Source organism: Botryllus schlosseri, chromosome 15, assembly GCF_051294905.1.
Source record: "Botryllus schlosseri isolate E-star chromosome 15, Bs_hap1, whole genome shotgun sequence".
NCBI lineage: Eukaryota > Metazoa > Chordata > Ascidiacea > Stolidobranchia > Styelidae > Botryllus > Botryllus schlosseri.
In genome coordinates, this window is record NC_137250.1 from 18,954,544 (window position 1) to 18,975,268 (window position 20,725).

General features: G+C 40.4%; 4 protein-coding genes across 4 annotated transcripts; 2 read left to right on the forward strand and 2 right to left on the reverse strand.

Moving 5' to 3' along the window:
• Positions 1–4,575: 4,575 nt before the first annotated feature.
• LOC145456760 (sulfide:quinone oxidoreductase, mitochondrial-like) lies at positions 4,576–6,173 on the reverse strand. The gene has a single exon (XM_080334879.1). The coding sequence runs from the start codon at positions 6,089–6,091 to the stop codon at positions 4,784–4,786; it is 1,308 nt and encodes a 435-aa protein (XP_080191005.1). The 5' UTR covers positions 6,092–6,173; the 3' UTR covers positions 4,576–4,783.
• A 540-nt stretch (positions 6,174–6,713) lies between these two features.
• LOC145456764 (guanine nucleotide-binding protein alpha-4 subunit-like) lies at positions 6,714–13,088 on the forward strand. Its single transcript, XM_080334882.1, has 2 exons — positions 6,714–7,035; positions 11,439–13,088. Exon 2 carries the CDS (start codon positions 11,531–11,533, stop codon positions 12,635–12,637), a length of 1,107 nt encoding a protein of 368 aa, XP_080191008.1. The 5' UTR covers positions 6,714–7,035; positions 11,439–11,530; the 3' UTR covers positions 12,638–13,088.
• Positions 7,997–8,789, reverse strand: LOC145456769 (isochorismatase domain-containing protein 2-like). The gene has a single exon (XM_080334888.1). It carries the CDS (start codon positions 8,711–8,713, stop codon positions 8,108–8,110), a length of 606 nt encoding a protein of 201 aa, XP_080191014.1. The 5' UTR covers positions 8,714–8,789; the 3' UTR covers positions 7,997–8,107.
• A 217-nt stretch (positions 13,089–13,305) lies between the features above and the next one.
• LOC145456766 (guanine nucleotide-binding protein alpha-16 subunit-like) lies at positions 13,306–16,730 on the forward strand. Its single transcript, XM_080334885.1, has one exon. It carries the CDS (start codon positions 15,014–15,016, stop codon positions 16,088–16,090), a length of 1,077 nt encoding a protein of 358 aa, XP_080191011.1. The 5' UTR covers positions 13,306–15,013; the 3' UTR covers positions 16,091–16,730.
• The last annotated feature ends 3,995 nt before the right edge of the window (positions 16,731–20,725 follow it).

Sequence of the window (20,725 nt, forward strand, 5' to 3'; positions counted from 1 at the left end):
AATTTCATCAGAGTGGACATATATGCAGAGAATTACTGGCTGGGCAAACGTGGGGAGGGGACCAGCGAAAAATATCAACTTGACAAAGCTGACTTCTGTAACTATTGGTACAGTGCCCTAGGCATGAACGGAAAGGAGAAATGTTGTTTGTTTTGCTCAGAAATGCCCCCAAACACCAGATTTCTTTTCATATCACTCAGAGCTCAATGTGATAATGGTCTCTGTAACGCAAAAGTTATAGTAATTTTATACTTGCTCGCCCACGCATTGGAACAAAGAGTTCGGCTCTCTGGTGGAAGGATTTGAAGTTGCATATACCGACTTGACAACGAATGTAATGCACGCTCCATGCGCCGCTAGAAGATACACATTCTCACAAGCAGCAGCTGCAAACTTACGAACGCTGTTCATTATTACTTTATAATGCATAGAAATGTACTAAATGCCGGTATACGACTGGTAAATCGGCTACAATAGCCTAAATTTAATAGTAGCCCATGAATGCAAGGTAACATAGTTCTGCGGCCCGCAGCGTCTTTTGCTGTTAAAATGCGGCCCGTTATACAAGGAAAGTTGAGAACCCCTGTTATAAACTATAGACTTCAATTTTGTTATGTTCGTGCATTTTACGTTGGTATCGTTTATCTCTTATTTGTCTAGGATTAGTAATTACCGCCAATCATTATTTCCTCGTGTGTCGTGCTTGTATTTATACCCTTTGTGTTCTGTTCTCTGGGTCTTTCGTTTACCTGTACTCTAGATCGTGCCACCTGTCATAAAGTTATTCTGCTGATAATATACTGATTTCATATTGCAACCTCGTCGTATTGAGTTATTGTTCAAACAAGATCAAGAACATAACAAATTTCAATAAAACAAGAGGTTTGGTTAAGGTAAAACAGAGAACAGAAATAGACATTTTGCAATTAAGGTACTTCACTACTAGTTTACGACCACGTAAGCTGTAAGTTTTGATCACTTCGTTTGTGGTCGATTTATTTGTGATAGAGCAATGGAGGCTTAGTGAAACGCACGATCATTGAATGATTGGTCGCTCTCATGGGTTACACCAGCGATTCGCGAACAATACGAACATATGCAAGATACCGTGACTTTTATCGACACTGCATTACTTGATGACTTGAAATTGACTCGTGAATTTTGCTCCGAGTCACGAGTCAATCAACATTTCTGATACGCCGAGTCAAGTCAAGTCAAGTCATTTTAGCTATGTGACTCGAGTCAAGTCAAGTCATACGAAAAAGGTGACTCGAGTCATCCCAACACTGCTTGTTGGCACGGAAAAGTACAGTGGTGAATGCGCACTTGCGCAGCAGCGATGAAGGTTGCTATAGCGTGTTTGGTTCAACTTATCGTTGTGTATTAGCCTTTGCGGACACGACATTGATCAAAAAACAATCACAGAACACGCCTCACTAATGCACGTTGCACATCTGCAACACTCAATCAGAGTTGCAGTGTAAGTTACATACCAGAGTACAGCGCACTAGTTGATAGCATTCAATGCCAGGCCTCTCACTGACTGGTTTAGAAACAGATAACACGATGTCCACTGTGACGTGATTTATTTTAAAATCTGAGCTTACAGTTGTTAGACACGGTGCGAAGTAATTCGTGATTTCATAAAAAGTCTTTGTGGCTAGCAGGTTGAAATGATAGATGTTTGGAATTAAAAGAATCTCTTATAAGTCTTAACGCTATGCGATACCTGCCCAATGCTATGAATATCAAAGCGGAAATTCCGTCTGACACGGGTAAACGGTGGGAGTAAATGGTAGCCCGTCGCTTCAATCAGTACCCAAAAGTAACCCTTGGTTGCAAAAAGGTTGATGACCCCTGGTTCAGTGTCATTGGTCTTGTTAAACGTAGTTGTCGAGTTGTACAAGATACTTGTCGTGAAGGAGGGAATGAAATTGCTATTATGAGTGTCAGAAGGCTGTTGTATGTAGATTTGATTCGTCGTGACAGTAACCCTATCATTCGCATATGACAAGCGAAATTATTACCACGAATACACGTAACTAACTTGTTCTGTCTCGATCAATGCAAAAGAGATGATTCGTTTTTTGAAACCGTAGCGAAGACCACATGTAAATCAATGCGATAGACTTCAATCTCTTTGCATTCAGTCATGTCGTGTCCATTTTAATACGGGACCCACAGGTATGACATGCACAGTGCACACACTAACACCGTAAACAGAAGTTGATGATTTTGATTAATAAAAAATATTTCTTGATTACATCGGAATGTCTATGTTGTAGAAAGTAAATACTTTTATGGAGTTGTGTGTTTAATGAAAGCGATTGGTTACAAGTATTTTTTGACGTCGGGGAAAGAAAATTTATTTTTCTGTTTGTGACAGTTTGTGACGAAATGAAAATAGATTCGTGGTTTTAGTTCGATTGTGACTGTGCTGTTTTAATGTACGTTTCAACAGGAGACTTGACGCTGCAACAACAATTCGACTCACAAAACATATTCGTTGTATGATTTGTCACTGGTGTGCAAAGGGTTAGAAATATTTTTGTATGATAATATCTTCTAGCTGTTTTGTTGTGTGGACAATCATTTGATGACTCAGCACGTAGTAGATTGTTTCGTGTGTATGATTTAAGGATCGTGTCGAGAAAACGCACGTAGGCCTACTCTTTTGTAGGAGTAACTAGATTACTATGTTGTCGTTGGTAGGTCTCTCAAGCAGTGACCCATCGTTTTTTGTTTTTTTTGAGATGTCGCGGTGTCGATATAATATTTCCTAAAAGTGAAACTCGGATAGAAACCGTGAATGTGTAGGGCTTACGAAAAACATATATTGTATTCATACAACTTTGCTACAAGGACCGCGATATTCCAGTGTACGTAAACATTTTACGTTGGTACAATGTTGTGCTCTCGTACATGAACGACTGGCATAGCTACCACAAAAGAAATAACATATAAAAAAAAATACAAATACAACAAAAATATCATGATCACCACCTGACAGCAGTGCGCACCTGACAGCACTTTTCAGCGACTAAAGAGTCGATTTCGCGGTTAACTAAACACGGTATTTGCAGGAAAACTAACTCTTCTCAAAGCTTGGTCTTGTAGGTATAGGCCTAATCCCCATGTCATTTTCTCAGCGTCTTGGTCTTGACCGTGTCTGGGCCATTGCACGTGGAGGCAATATGTCCAATTGCTCGCTGCCATTACCCATTCATATCCGCTATTTCATCACAGTAAATATGGCCTATACCATAACGTCTGAAACTATCGTTTCGCAATCTCCTATCCTATTGTTATCTAGCAGCCCATGACGTTTCCTACTAATCTGGAAAATCCGGCTTTTTGGAACGTTACAGCTGTTTTAGCAGATCACCTTTGAAGCTTTATGGACAAAAGACATGAAATATATTCTCCGAGTATTTGTATTTCACTTTCAATTCCGAGTATGATACTCGGAGTATCATATTTTGAGCTCTAATTACATTCAGTTCTTTTGTCTGCAGAACATATATGTTCATTGTTCAAGCATAAAAGCAAGTGTAGTAATGCCGCTATTTTCTGAAAATAAAGCTACACTAAGTATAATTTTTACGATCCACAATATTTGTTATCAACGTATACTAATCGCGAAAAGTGTTGAAACCTTATCCGACACAACTTCGTCGTATCGCTCTTCGCCTAAACTTGGGGCCATATAAACGCCATGCGCCATGCCATGATATTCTCTAAAACGGTTCTTCTAGTATTCAAAGGGTTAGTATCGCATTTTCATATCATTACTATAATTTGCATCCCATGATGCGAAAGAATGCTTATTCTGTCGAAAGTTGATACCTTCTGGGATGCATCAATACGTATCAAGCTCTCTGCACCTTCCGCATAACTAAATTTGCAGCTTTTAGACCGTCCACGCGAACGAATTAAGAATGTTTTCGAAACTACTTACTTACTTGAGTAGATTTAAAGTCAGTCAATTCTACTTCTAGTAGTTTTAGGTGGCATATAGAAGAAGTACTTCTACTCGTACTTGAGTAGATTTTTTCGCCGCTACTTCTACTTGAGTAGCTTTCTTGACTACTTTGACCACCCCTGAGGGGGCATCAATGGATCCGAAATACGCCAAGATGGCAAGGAGCACAAGGTTTGGGAACCACTGCTATACATAGAATACAGATAACAGTCATGCCAATAAAAGGACTCAGTAATTTTTTTGCGTCGGGGGTTATTCTGGGCTCCTTTTCCCCACTGTTCTTACGGCGACAAAAAAGACCCGATGAAAAAACGCACTCACCAAGAATGGAAAGAGCCGCGGAATAGAGACTAACATCGAAAAAGGAACTGTGGCATCGGGCTCTAGGCCGAGGTGGATGCCAGTTTAAGTAACCGCAACTGGTCGTTTGGTATCCTCCTATCTGTTCATTTCATCGCATTGTACATCGTGGGTGTCTTGTTCAGATGAAAATATAATCTGACACTCCAGTCCTAACTCTGACCACAATTTCCCATCATATACTCGCCTAGCCATTGCTAACCGCAGCGTCTCGTGAACGAAACATAACGATATTGCAACATCGCAATTTAATTATTAATCATTTCGAACCGCTACATAGGCACTGTTCTAAAAATATCCAAACCGGTTCTGTGTTTGTTGAACAGAAATGAACGCGCAACCGGCGAGAGTTATCGATATAGGCAGATAACGCCATAAGATAAATGAAATTCAGTGGACGAATAATAATCGAAAATGTTCCAGTTCGAAAGAGCAGTCCATTTACTTGGACATGCCGAAGTGCATCAGTTTTCTGTAAAATCCCGGTCCACCCCATCTGCCTTTCAGCAACATGTTCCAGTACACGAAAGGCAACAAAGTCGACTTCACGCTGTACATCGTTCTTCTTTCCTTGCCCTGGTTGACGGGAAATGTCTCCAGCGGTTCGAGATTATAATCGAACTCGGCGAGAATGCACGAGTTTGAACTGGTTAAGAGCGGGCAAGACGTGTATCCGTCGTAGACCATCGTCTGCGGTCGGCTTTCTCTGTGGCTTAGAAGATTGGCGGTTAGGATTTTGTTCTGGCATGCCACGGCCGCTGCGGTGCGCGAGGTCGGTAAATTTGTGCAGTCACCCAGAGCGAATACGTTTTGAAACTTTTTGTGCTGTGTAGTCTTGCTTTGGACGTCTACAAATCCAGCGGCGTCCGCTAAAGTGCTGTCCCTGATGGCTTCCGCTGTCGCCATAGGCGGGGTGATGTGAAGCATTTCGTATCGGTAAGTTTCAGTCTCCTCTGGGTTAGCTAACTTCGCAAACACGGCCTCCTTCGTATCGGGCTTTACCTCGACGAGATTAAGACCGAAGTTTGTGGCGATGTTGCGATCGGTCACGACTTTAGTCAAGGATTCTGCGTACTTTTTAACTGCGAAAATACCAGCCCCTGCGCTGTTGAACATGATGTTTGCCTTGTCGCGCTTGCCGTGCTTCGACAAGTACTCGTCAGCCAGGTACATGATTTTCTGCGGAGCGCCGGGACACTTTATAGGACTGGCCGGAAAGGTGAAGATAGCGTTGCCTTCCTTAAAATTTTTCAAGGCTTCCAAGGTTTTGAGCACCGTTGTCGGCGAATAGTTACTGCACACGCCTGGCGTCTCGAACGCGTCAGGCAGGCCCTTGATCTTCTCGAAATGAAGATTCATACCCATAGCGACCACAAGGTATTTGTACGATATCTCTTCGCCGCTGGCAAGCTGAACCGTGTTCTCCTCGGGATTGAATTTTCCGACGCTGTTCTGAATCCACTTTACGCCGCTCGGCATTACATCGCTCATCGCGCTTCTGGTCGCCGACAAAGTTTTCAGCCCGGCGCCTACCATAGTCCACATCGGCTGGTAGTAATGGTCATTGCTTGGTTCGATTATGGCGACTTTATCCTTGCCAAGAGCTCGCGCTAGCCTCGCGCCGACTGATATTCCGCCGGTACCTCCGCCAGCTATCACGACTTCGTAAGAGCTGGAGTACCGAGGCGAAAATGACATATTTGTCAACAGACGAACGGCGAACGTTGATTTGCTGGACCATGCAGCCATAATTCCGACACGCTATTGCAGTATTGCAATAACTTAGATTAGAATACTAGAATCTATAATTCATACATGACAAAATCATTTACCGGTTCAAAATATGGGATTGTGATGGTGGCAAAAGAGTCGAAACTAATCGAAGCCCATTGATTTAATTGAAACCTCGCTCAGGGCCTACAAGCAGCATTGGAAAGATGCGATTTATTTGAGACTCCGCCCAGAGGCCCACACTTTAGCACTAAAAGACACGGAACAGGGGCCGGATAAGTAGATCATTGTCCACTGTGTGGAAAACTTAATTATTAGTAATTACGTGAAACTGGTCACGGAAAAGCAGTAGAAAGCAGGTGCTGGCCGGAGCTACAGCGTAAGTCGATACAGCAAAAAATTGATTCAGAAATATTGTAACACAGCGGTTCGTACGCTATAGAAATACATTCAGCACTCGCCTGCTATTTGCCTCGAATGTACACTGTACAGAGGACTTGAGATTGTCCTGACTCCTAGGAATGGATCCAGTAGTGAATATTTAGTACAACAGAAGCAAACTTCTCTTCTGTACCCACACATCTATGACCTACATCCAGCCATCAAAACAAAGTAGTCCGTCACGTACGCATTTGATGTAATTTCGTAACGCGCGTGAGTTCCGTATGTCTCCTATTTATGTGTTAAGCCAGCTGTAACAAACGATAAGATGCCTGAATACAACTCATCACGCCTCGCATTTACCAAGTTTCTCAATAGTCACACTGAAAACAATGAGACATTGCGCTTGGCCAAGTCGATCTGGAATCGACAGCAAACTTTATTAGTGGTCCTAGTTGCAACGTGCGCTTCGACACAAGACATCGCATTTTCAATAGAGTACGTTTCGCTATGCCTCACCGGTTAGAGAGCTGACAAAAAGGAGCACGATGATACAGCGAAATTGGATGCGACAATCGCAGGTACGACGCTGTTCTGACTGTCATTGAAAGCAAGGTTGACTAAATTCTCAAATATCCCATTATACGCGTAGCTGCGCTCTACACTGCACTGTAACGCACATGACAGGAAATAATATAAGGCTTTCAAACGATCTGGCATCGCCGTTTTTGTGCATTCTTGAAAGACCTGCCTGTTGTTAATTATTAATCTAGCAATATGAAGTAGCCTATGTTGCACAATCACTTTCCGAGTAAACATGATCTATCAAGTAAGATAGTATCCCGATTATATATATTGCTTCATATCTGAGTTAATTTTGATCATTTCATTTAATCGAACCGTGGTCTCCTTTATTAAAATTACCGTATTTGAAAACCTACAATAGAAGTTATTCAAGTGGGGACTAACGAAATAGCACTGTTGCCCCATAAATAACCTGCAGCTTGAAAGTAATAACGCAAAACATAGCCATTTGAGAACTGAGATGTTTAGCACAAATAAACATATTTTCATGGATGTGGATAATTTCACAGATGTGGAGCAATTTGATACATGTATGCAGTGTTCAACCATAATTTCATGGGATTCGAAACAGCCATCATGGCGTAGTCAACATTTAATGGATCGTTGTCAACGATCAGAGGCTGAAATCATGGTATTTTACCATGGTAAAATAACATCTCTCAAGTTTGAGGAAAGAAAACTGCCAGAAGGGCAACATATGAATTATATTTTTACATTGTGACATAAAATTACTGGTACTGTTTAATAGTAGTACACAGGAGATTTACATGAAGCAACAGCATTGTATATATCTAATTGTGCAGAGTCACTGCTGAATAGCCAGAAAAAGATTAGGCAAGCACAAAAAGCGTCAAACTGAGTCGACATGTCACACCATAATATGGAAACCACAACTTTTGATGGGGCCAGTATCAGAATAGCTCTTATCCACCGGAAACATTCAAGCAAGGGTTCCAATGATCTCTCGTCAATTATATATTGGTAATTGGACATTGGATTCACATTACATGGATTTGGCTTTAACTTACTGGACTGAATTTCCAAGTTTTTACAAAGAAGCATGATTGTTTACATTTTGCTGATGTCAGCAGCAGAAATGAGTCCGCTATCTGGAGCTGAAGTCATGATCAATTTTTGTGCTTCCCTGAATTTTGGATGCTTTGCATCTCCAAGAATTTGCAGCAGCACAGTTTCCGAAGTGGTTATAAATGCTCCCATTTGTCTCATAGTTGCCAGTGCAAAAAGTCTATCGGTCTGACTGCGCGACGATACAGCATCTGCTACAACATGAACCTCGTATCCCTTATCGAGTAGATCAGTTGTCGTTCTCAATATGCATGCTTGCGTTTCAATCCCACACAATATCGTCGACTTCACATTTGGAAGGTCCGACAATTCTTTTTCGATACTCGGCACCATGGAGAAACAAGTTTTCTCGTATTTCTTAGCATGGCCTAAGTCACCGAGTTCATTTACGGTTGGTCCCAGTCCTTTTGGATATTGCTCGGTCACAAATGCGGGTATCTTCAAAATTTTAGCCAAGTCAAACATTCTCTTTGAGACGGCAATTATTTCAGGGTAGTATACTATGTTGCCCGCAAACTTCTCTTGCATGTCGCATAGTAGAAGAGAAGTCGTTTTTTCACAAAGTCTTCCAAGCCGTCTTGCAGCCATGGTTCTTGATTTAATAAATTTAGAAAATTTCAGGATCCTACACAAAAAATAAATTGACACAGATGGGTGATAGAATATAATACCGATTGACACCATCATTCATTGCATAGTATCGTAATCATCATCATCAGTTTATTAATAAATTGATCCTTTCACAAACACCGCAAGATTGGTTAAGGCTATCCATTTCCATATTACATTAAAGTGATGTCTTAATCTGTCGAACGGTCTGCATCAACTCTAAACTTGGGTTCACCGGTCATCTATTTACGTCTAGATTTCCAATAAAATAAAATTATAGTTTCATAGCGCTCATTGACATATATCCTAAAACAAATCAAAAAATTCACCATCAATTTTGCCTATCGTCGAATAGCACAGTCGTGCAATGTCCCCTTGTATTACGGTATAACCAGCCTTCGGCAGTGCAGGACTGCAGGTACTAGCCATCTCAATGCAGATTGTGTAGATTTGCCGTACCACTGCATTGAAACGGTCCGCTGCACAATATTCTGCAGACCATAGCTAAATAAAATTTCTTGATCTGAATCCGTCCAACTGCGACTAATTGAAAGGATGGTACCAAAAATTCTGCTAATTGTTCCTAGATATATGGAATAAACCTGCTAAAACGGGCTTTCAAAGCAATTTCAAAATTTAAAATCCATGAAGTCCTACTCCGCTAGTGTGTGCAAGAGATCGGTAAATTCTGTAGCCCCACTGCTCCAGGCCAAGAATAAATTTTATCTGTGGAGCACAGAAGTTCGTCATATGCAATGTGGATCACTTTGCCGGTAATTAAAGTGTCAACTCATGATCTCATATTGAGAGTTTGGTCTTGTCATGTATCATATTTTACTGTTGTCCAGTTTCCACTGTTGCTATTACTGTTTGCGTTTGCGTTTTCTTTCTTCGATGGTGAATAATCTGGATGAATAAGTATTTTTTACTTTGTGCGCAATGACTACCGTATTTCTTTTTTCTTTATTTATTTTTGCTTTGTTAATTGACCGACAGTTGAAGCAGCGGACTCATCCATCATGGTTACAGCTGACTCGATGACCGCACGTCTTCAAAGTGGTAATATCGCTGTCTGTCTGATAGTTAGATGTGCATTGTGATCGATTTTTGTAATATCGACTCAGGAAAAATTTGGGGATCCGCGATGGCTGGCAGAATAGCGTAAGTGCTATCCGGTTTAGAACTCAGGGCCGAAACAGCACTTCGCCACTCCCCCCCCCCCCCCCAAAACAGAAACTTGATCTTGGGGGCCCCATAGCCTCATAGGATGATAAACCCAACTACTGGGGGCGAAGCCATCGAGTCTAGGGCTCTTCAAAAATGACTTTTTTTTCTCAAATCGTACTGGCTATACTTGATAAAATTGTTAGGTTACCTAATTTAAGACTACACACAAAATTTGGTTCAATTCCAGCCAGTAACCGATTTGCTACAGGAGAATAAAGTTTCTATTTATTATATAAAAATCAATAATAAAAAATTTGAAAATTTTCTGTTCACCCCATGAAAGTGTTAGGCTCTATAGAAACGATGCTCGCCAAATTTGGTTCAATTCCAACCAGTGGAAGCGGAGTTATGGGCGTCGAAAAATTTGGATTTGAATAAAATAGTATTTACGGTGGCCGATTCTTTGTTTATTTATTATAGTTGTGCTCACCCATGGCTCACCGTAAATACTATTTTACTCGAATCCAAATTTTCCGACGGCAATAACTCCGCTTCCACTGGTTGGAATTGAACCAAATTTGGCGAGCAAATTTTTTATTATTTATTTTTATATAATAAATAGAAACTTACTTCTCCTGTAGCAATGCGGTTACTGGCTGGAATTGAACCAAATTTTGTGTGTAGGCTTAAATTATGTAACCTAACAATTTTATCAAGTAGCCAGTACGATTTGAGAAAAAAGTCATTTTTGAAGAGCCCTACTGTATGAGTATTGTGTTCGCCTAATATCGTTGGTGCGACCCATTAATCACAACTTCACATGTAAAGCATATGTGTATTTATATAAAGAAAATTATACCGCGGAACAATCAGTGATATTTGTCACGATAGAAGTATAGGACACAATGAATTAGATAGGTAATTTACATAAGGAACGGGAAACATCGGAATCCCGGTCTAAATTGACCAAAATACGTCATAGATCGACAATGCCAACAAAACTGTAGGTTCTCTAGTTGGCATCGTTTCAAGAAGCCAGACACGTGTGAAAATAGCACGCATCGAATATAGTAAAATATTCATACAAGCATCGCCACTCGATAATTTCCGCGTCGGTATGTGGCTGTATGTGCAATTGTGCATTTGCTATGTTCTTTTTGTATATCAATTAGTATGATCAAATTTCGGGTTCAAATAGGCAGTTGCTCTCGATTTTATTTCCGCGTTGGCGTTAGTGACGTACCAATAAAATATCGTCAGCTAATCGATAAATGCACAGAAGCATGTGAGTTTCGAATCACAGCCATAATTATACTTAAATTATAAGATGCAGTTTTGTTGCTTTTGAATTATAAGTAGCAAGTCCAATGCATATAATAAAGCCTTGTGGGTACAGTGGAATCCAAATTACATAGGCCTAAATGATACACAGGCGCACAACTTATCGTATGACCCTCATTACATCAGTGTCATTCGTGGATGAAAGTAATCAATATCTTCAGGAAGAGAGACTAATATAAATATGCCTTTTTTGCAGGCGCAGACTTTTACGCAATGCGCGAACGTTGTTGTGACGTATCTCGATAAGCGAATTTATTGCAATGGTATGAAAAACCTGTGAAGTCCTCAATGGCTTCGGCAGTGATGCGCGGCCTTCCTGGATTCTCAGACGGTTGGCAAAAGCTTGAAGGCAAATACCTTCCCAATAAATATGATGGCAGGGACAACAAGTCTGTAAAGGTGTTCCTGCTCGGAGAGCAAGATTCGGGAACAGATGGCATTGCGAAGGGCTTGCGAGAATTTTATCAGTTCAGCTCGGACAAGCAAATGGACTTGGATGATGGAGAGGTGGATTGGCAGGGTTACAAACAGATTGTCCGACAACGAGCGCTGGAGTCTATGGTTTTTGCTGTCAATCAAGTTCTCGCAGACGGCTGCAGCTTTACGAACCCACAAATCGTGCCTGACGCAGTCAAAATTACGTCGTACAAACCACGGTTTGTGAAGAGAGACGTGCCAAAGCATATTTGGTCTTGCTTGGAAAGAATCTGGCAGAAGCGAGAATTTCAGGACGCCATAGCGTCCAACAAGATGCTCAGTGACCGTGAAATAGATAGCGCGCGTTACTATTTTCTCAACGTGTCACGCGTAAGTTCCGGTAATTTCATCCCAACGAGAGATGACGTTTCGATGTGCCGGAAAGAACTAAACGGCGTGGTAGAGACCCCTCTTCGAAAACACATGTGGATGTTAGAGATGCCTCCAATGCTGAGCAAATCGCAGGTTAAACAGGTAGCGCAATTTATCACGTACAACAGCGTGGTAGTGTACTGTGTCGATATATCCACGTTTGACCAGCGACTTGACGATTACACCGACACCACACGATTAATGAGATCTTTCGAACTCTTCAAAACATTGAACGCAAGCCCGTGCATGCGAGATGTACCGGTGTTCGTAATACTAACAAATAAGGACGAATTTGTGCAGAAGTTGAACGATGGAAAGTCGTTAAACTTATCCTTTGCTGAATACAAAGGAACGAATGATGCCATTTCAGCTTCCAATTACTTGCTCAACCTATTCGAAAGCGCTGTCGATAAACATCGCTTTTCCGCACTTGTTCTGTCTTGCAAGCGATTGGATTCCTATCAAGACATGAAAAATGTCAAGCATGGAATACATGACTGCGTAGTGGATATTCGTTCGCGAGAGGCTGCTTTTCCCGTGAAATAGCGCGCGATTTCTCAAAACTATAATACTTCAGTTTTGGCGAGCCTGAGTTGTGTATTGTCACGAAATATATTTTTGTGTATATATAGCTGTAACATAGTTTTTAAATCCCATTAAACATATGTGAAACCTAAAATTTTGATGCATTTGCATATAAAAATCTCCAAATATTCGGCGAAATCAAATTCTATTTTTGAGTTGTCTATTGCCGGGTAAAAAAATATATACAAACAAACCGTATATGCATAAAATTGTCGGGAACTGCTCTTCAAGCGCATATCGTTTTCCAGTACTGTGATTTTTTACCTGTTCAAGTGTACATATGTTGTATATATAGCATCATAGCAATAATTTTACCTCGGTGGATGCGAGCTTCCTATCTTTGGATGTTATGTTCGAATACGAGGCATGTAAGCATTTTAGCATCACAATAAAATATTGGTTTCGATTGCAATGAACGTGTTGAATTTCGGAAAGCATTTCTCAATATTCAATTCGCCAGAATAATAAAGCAGACCGTACACTTGGATCAACTCAAGGCTAATAGGCTGCACTGCATAACTGCGACGAGCCGATGACATGCTATAAATAGGACTCGGTATTGCGCTGTGTTCTATGTCGCGAGTTTGAAATCGATTATTCAACAGTATCACAAGGCGCATGGTGAAAATTACAGTAGCATACGAGATTTCGGCCAACCAACGTTGAATATAACCTAGAAGTTAACATTTCATCACCCCTTTACACGTCTGCGTATCGACGTTCGAATGATCTCGACTTGAATATAGCATTAAAATATTATTTAGTAATACGTTCCTAACTTTTTGTCATGGGGAACTTTCAGTTTTGAAATTACTCCGTGGCCCACCTCATTAAGGTCTGCTCGAAGTTAATCGTAAACTGTTGACATTTGCAATAAAGCATTCGTTATCACACTGTTGCGTTGCGAGTCTTGCGACCGAACAATACGATGGCACTTTTCGAGGTGAAGCCTGAAGCCTGAAAACTGATGGTATCAGAATGGGAACAGCAGAAAAGTCACACTGAATTTCAATGTGTCAAATTATATATGAGTGGTTTAGTTCATTTAACACTCTGTTATTGCACAGTTCATTTTGTGCATCATAATCTATAACGACGTATTAGATGTCTCGCAAATGCGTATTGTGGTATTGTTTTTATGGCTATTCATTGCTGTTTATTGTTTTATGGCTGTGTCTTTCTTCAATGCATAATTGATATTACGTATCGCTTATTTCTTTCGTCCACCATTACCTGCAAGTCGCGCAGCACAACAATCTACCACCGCACCAGGGGATCCTTACTGTGCGAGAGACTGGAGTACTTGTCTCTATCCCGGAGGGGGTCACAGAATGCACATACCTGTAATAGCGATACATAACAAAATTACGATATAAACTACGAGGCGACTAGGTTTCGCGAGGGGGGAGATCTGCAGAGTTGGAGAATTAAACGATTTTAACGTTAATTACAGTACAATTATAACGACATACTGAAAAGTTAAGACTTATCAATATGGATAGTATGTAAATATATATGCTGACACCGTGACACGTACGTACAATCGTACATTTGCTTGGAATTAGCATTATAAACTCAATTGATATGGTAGGTTCGTGTTCACAGCAAACCTTTCACAAAAGTTTTTGTTCATGCGAACCAGAACCTTTCAGGGATTTACATTATAGTTTCACTATAAATTTGTTTGAATCCCTTTACTGTACCGAAAACTCGTCATAAGAGCCGCCCTAAAATTATTCGAGGTATAATATATGAAATGAGCATCATGACGAAAACTATCTTCAAGTTCTTTACCACGTACCAGCTAACTAGAAAACGTGATCACGTTCGGTCATTGTTAAAGATGTGACTCGGCTAATCCAACAATTAAACGAGCATGTCATTCAGCTTTCTGGTTGCAATTATTATTTGCCGCAGATTTTTGCGAGGATGTTCAGGACGTCGACGATTCTGCTATTTTGTACGATTTAAAACAGCGTCAATCAGAGCATACACAATTCTAGATTCAGCCGCAGTGACTTGCTTTTCCTGAAACCAGACAGAATAGTGTGACGTTGCATACGGATGACATAAACATTTGAACGAGGAAATTAACCTCAACTGACAACGCATCAATATCACGCTACACAATACACAGTACACAGTGATGGGTAAGAGCATCGCAGTGTGTCTATCCGACAGTTGAGATATGAGGAAACTGGTAATATAGGCGAAAAGCGAATCAAGAATTGTCGGAACTAAATAGTGCTTTTTTGTTCGTGGTGACATGCTTTGCAGAAAGATAAAATCATAAGTAAACGTGGATTATTGTCCATATAATTTCTCTATAGAGGCGCAATGTCAATGCTGACTCCTCATAGATCAAGTCGATGGCAAAAGATGGTGAAAGGTCAAAAGTCTATCAGACTCAACGCGTCAAGTAACAGCGTGGTTAGAATTCCAATTTTGGGCGCCAAAGGTGCGGGACAAAAGGAAATTGTAGAAATGATGAAAGACATTTTTGGAAAATCAGTTTCGAACGTTGGTGACGAAGAGAACTCAATGGATCTTACACCATACTTGAACTTGATGAGAACTTTCTCCCTAAGGGCGATGGTATCCCTTGTTCTTGAATTCGATGAGAGCACATCTGGAGCTACGTTCGAAGAGACGACCGTGAAATCAATACAGATTGTGAAGTCATACGAATTTCAAAGTGCATCTAATATTCCAAAGTATATTTGGATGGCTCTGAAAACTTTTTGGGCGGATGATAATGTAATACGCTATGCCAAATCGAAGTATCCGTGTGATACTTACAACGAGTTGGAAGTTTACTTCACTGGCATTGACCGACTCTCATCATACCATTACACGCCATCAGTGAGTGACGTATTGCTATGCAGAAAAAAACTTAATTCTGCGACAGAAACTCCACTGCGACATGATGCGTGGTTAGTTGAATTGGCCCCCATTGGCAGCAGTACCAACTTGAACAGTATATTGCAGTTTTTCGAGAGGGTGTCGGTCTTTGTACATTGTATCGATCTCGCAAGCTACGATCAGCTCGAAACCGATGGCAGAACGCCGAAACTGCTACGCTCCGTGGAGATATACAAACGCATAGTATGTCACGAATTCACGAAACAGTCTAGCACTGTGGTGTTTCTTACGAGGAAAGAGACTTTTAGACGAAAGTTGCAAACCAAAAGTCTCAAGGCCTGCTTTTCGGAATACCGAGGGACTGATTCATACGATGAGTGCACAAAATACGTGATGTCAAAATTTATAATTGAAGAAATGAGACCAAGGCCAGTTTACGTGACGCTCCTATCGTGTAAAAAATGTGACCTAAAAACTGATTTACATGCCGTGAAAGACACCATGACTACAAGTTTTCTTCAGCACGACGTTGTCCACCAGCGTCAAGCATGATATATGTTTCAGGTGCTGGAACTCAGTGGCCGGCGAATTGGTACGAGCGTAGCCCGAATAGTTTTTCAATGTAATGTATTAGTATCGATAATGTATAAATCTGATTAGATACTTTAGCGAATTTCGGTCATACCATAGCTGCCGTCATAATAACCATGACTGGTATAATATTATCCCTACAAACCATGACCGAATTCATTAAATAAGGATCGCATCTTTGAAACTAGCTAATGAATGAGGCCTTGTACATTCGAATATGCGTCACACGTGTCTGAATCGACATTGGACTATATTAGGATTGCCATACAGCCGGAATATCTCGGACATGTTCGGAATTTCACTGTAAAAACTGCGTCCGGGAGGAAATTCTGAAATATGCCTCAATATCCGGAATTTTGAAGGCTCTAAGTCAGCTTGAAAAAATTTCGTATAAATCGACATGAACAATATTGTTTTCAAACAGATTTATGCTACTTGAATTTTTTCTGCGCGATTTAGTCTAACAAATATTGATTTTTATGGGAAACATCGCCCTCGCAAAAAATGCATTCAAAAATAAATCAAAATAACCATCATTCACTGAAATAAGTCTAGTTGTAATCGCAATTTTAAGATAACGGTATATTGCTAGAGTTGGTTAAAGCCGCACTGTAAATCTAAAAGGTGGAAAAAATGGTAGGAAAATGGAGGAAGATACTTTCCCTCCATTTATCCACCGTCTATCCACCTCATATGGAGGAATTTAGAGGGTGGAAAGAGGGAGGAATGAATAGTCTACCATATTTGGTGGAAAACAATTATTGACATGGTGGAAATCAGGAATGACTGTTCGCAAACTGTCGTATTGCCCAATTAAAACATAACAGTCGATACTGGCTTATAGTTAATAACGTCATCAGACATGAATTTGGAGTCGAGTGTGGTTTTTTCACTCAATATAAAGTCATAGTCGCATGCATTTTGGAATATTGATAAAATATTTAACTTTTTTTTTCAAGTGGTTAAGCCAGTAGAGGGATTAGTAAATTTGAAAATGTCTGAATACTATTAATGGATTGTGATAATTATTTCAAGATCCTGCACGACCGTAGCATATCCAAAACCTTAACGTATAGTATTATTGCCAATATTTTCACCAATGAACCGTGACCAGCGGTAATTCAGCATCCGGGACTCTGGCAATTTGCTGTTTCGAATATACGGGGATGCGCGCTCAGTCGTCAGTCAGTCAGTCGACAGAAAAAGATATCTATATTCATTGATTTTAAGTTAATCACAATTAGGATTATTGTTGATTTTAGTTCATAAGTTATTTCGTCTGCTTAATCGATTTCGTATGAAGTACCGGTATCGCTCGTGACTAAAAATATAATGAACTTGCAATAAGCAGTTAGCAGTACTTGATAGATGAGAATGATGCATCTGATGACCCGATACTGTCTTGCTGCTGATATCTTGTTTGGTGGTAAGGTAATTCGAGTAAGCCAACAGGTGATTGTAATGCAAGAAATTACCTAGGAAGAGTACATTTTCATATTCATGCATACCATATATAGAGCTATTGGGTTTTCAAACTGGTTCTGTATTTAGTTTTACCATCAGTAGCTGCATATTTGTAATTTGGATTTTCATTACGACTGTTGCAAGGATAGATCTTGTTTGAATGAAAGGAACTCTTCTGATATCTAATTGTAACTTGTAATTTCAGTCCCAAATAATTATGAGAGTTTTAGTTACATTCAATAATACCAACAACAAAGATCATTACTGTGCGCACAAAAGAGGATATACCATCATCTGTTGCACTGAAATTTGATTTGGAGCCGAAACTCTTGATATTCAGTGTTATGATAAGGAGTTGGCTGATTGGGTTGATCTGTCTGATGCTGATGTAAAAGACAATGATCGGATTAGAGTTCTTGTTACGGGTAAGTTTATGCTTGGCTTCAATTATCAATTTTCTCACCTCTATACCCCATTTCCCTAGAAAATTTACAAAGCGTTTGCGACAGCGGAACGTAATGTAATGGATGATTCAGTTGAATCATCACTTTCACATTCATACCAACGATGGCCTGTGGTCTACGACATCCCAACTTTTCCTCAATACCTGGTGCAACGCATCAAAGACCTAGTATCTGCATGGGAGCGCTGGCAATATTGTGATTCCATCAAGACTGAGAAAAGAGATCAGGACAATTCTCTTTCAAGATGTTTTGTGATATACTTTGTAAGTATAATTCTATTCAATTCATCCATCATATTTTGTTTTGAAACTCGTGCATGCATTTCGTTAGTTTGGATGGATATCAGGTAACTATATGCGGATCTATCTAACAGGTACCCTACTGCGCATCAGTATCGAGAAGTATGCTTGGCATTATTAAGAAACTCTCCAGTTTTGAAAGACAATAACGAAGAAATTTCCAGCTAGGTAAGTCAGCTGCATGTACCTGTAGTCCTGGGCAAGTGGGCAATGGGCATAGTCATAATACACTAAGTGGACGCCAAATATCTATAGTAAACTGTCCTTGCCCGTTACCGGTGAATTCCGGACTAATATATGTTTTCATATCAGCGTAATATACGCACCAAAATCGACGGCGGCCAACACATACTAATTGATTTACGTGTTGACGGCCGCACAAATTTCCTTCCACCGCCGCAGGTTGGCCACCCCTGTGCTAGAATTATTTCCAGTTCCGGGAGCACGCCGCGATCTTAATAATAGAAATCGACTGTATACCAAATGCCCAATAGTTTAAAATTCGATATTGTTGTCCTAGACACGAGTACGTCCAGCAATCAAGAATAAATTAAGAGTTTTTGCCACCCATAATCTTGTGATGCATCAATATTTGACAATGGCATGGCATACCTCACGTTAATAACGAAAATAACACTCAAAATGACATTGTGCGACTATTTCAGACTACAAATGTATCAAGCAGACAACAAGAAATATAGATGTTGGCAAATGAGAAAGCGTGTATTTTAATCAGTATCGCCACAAATGGGTTTTGAGTCTAACACCATATTGAGTAGCTGTTGTCGCGACAATTGTTTTCTCATGCTATCGGTGTTTAAGCTGTATCGCTGCATTTCCCGATTAATGTCACTGACGAAGCCTTGTTAGAGAAACGAATATGCGCATGTGTAAATGACGATCATATAATCTATTCTTGTTGACGATTTTTGGCATATGATAAGCTTGCCAAAGTGTCCGGAAGCGCTGAGTCCTTGATGTCTGGTGAACAATTAAATACGCGTTGGTATTTCGCAGCCTCGGCGACAGTTTTCCCAAATCAAAATGTCCGAACCTGCGCCACCTCGTAAGTCGGCGCCTATGGTCTGTTTTGTCATGACTATACCCGTACACTGTACGCAGCTTCAATGTAGTTCCGAAGGCAATAACCACAGTTCCAGAATACCTACAAGATAAGCCGAGTCCAAGTCGTTATGTTCAATGTTCGGTTTTCAGTTCAATCCACTTTTTATCAATTCTGCTAGAGTGATTGGCTCGCATCAAGAATACAGTAATTTTCCTCAGTCTTAACAGTTTCTGGCCCTATTTTGCCAAATATCAAGACTCGTACTCGAAATAACTATTCGTCGAAGTTGGAATGAAAAATTGATTCGAGTCGAGTTATTTAACGTATTTGAAAAAAAAAGACTCAAGTCAAGTCGAGTCACCCAAAAATCGCGACTCGAGTCCATGCAATGGAACCACCTCAAAACAGCCCTCAAAGTCTGCAAATCGGCATTGTTCCCAACAATCCCTCGACGAAATTGCCCATTGTTATGTTCATTGTGTCGTGGCGCTGCCATTGTTGAAACAATGCCGATTTTCAGACTTTGCGGACTGTTTATGGGTTTTTCCTTGCTTTTAGTATTAGTACCCTCTGCAGAGTTGAGTCTTAACAATAATTGCAATATCTTCAGGGCCCGTGGCAAATTGCCTTGAGGCAGAAGTTCAAGGACTATCGAAGACCGTTGAAAGCTAAATTGGTGAATCAGATGAAGGAGAAGTATGGTACAAAACGAAAGAATGTTATTGAGGAAGAAGAAACCAGCAGCTCAAGTTGCAGAACAGCTGGGGTTGTAAGTCCAGTTAATTTTTATCTTGGTTTTGAGATGAGCTTTGTTAAATTCTGATTTTTCAGTATAATTTCTGTCCGGATCTTGTCGAAGATCAACACAGCATTGATAATCACATAAAAGATATACAACGAGAAGTAAAAATGAGGGACCAAGCCAAGACACGCTCCTAGACCGAATGGAGAGGACCCACCAACACCGCAGAAATCAGATTTTAGAAGGGGCTCAGTTATCGGAGATACTCCTGATTTATCCAGCACTATGGGATGCTCAATGGGTAGGTACAGTAGTCTATAGTATGAATTGTCATCGCTACAGGATCATCATATTTTATGTATATTAAGATGTTGAAAGAGGCTGAAACCTTGATTGGGTTTGATATTTTGAAGCACGCAACACAGAGCCGCTACAATATAGCTCAGGCCAAGATAAAGTGGCCTAAAGCTCCCGAGACTATTCAGTATTCAAGGATTACTAGGTGAGAATATTATTTCATGGAATTGTGAGGCATTGCAAATTTTCCGCTAAAAACTTTTT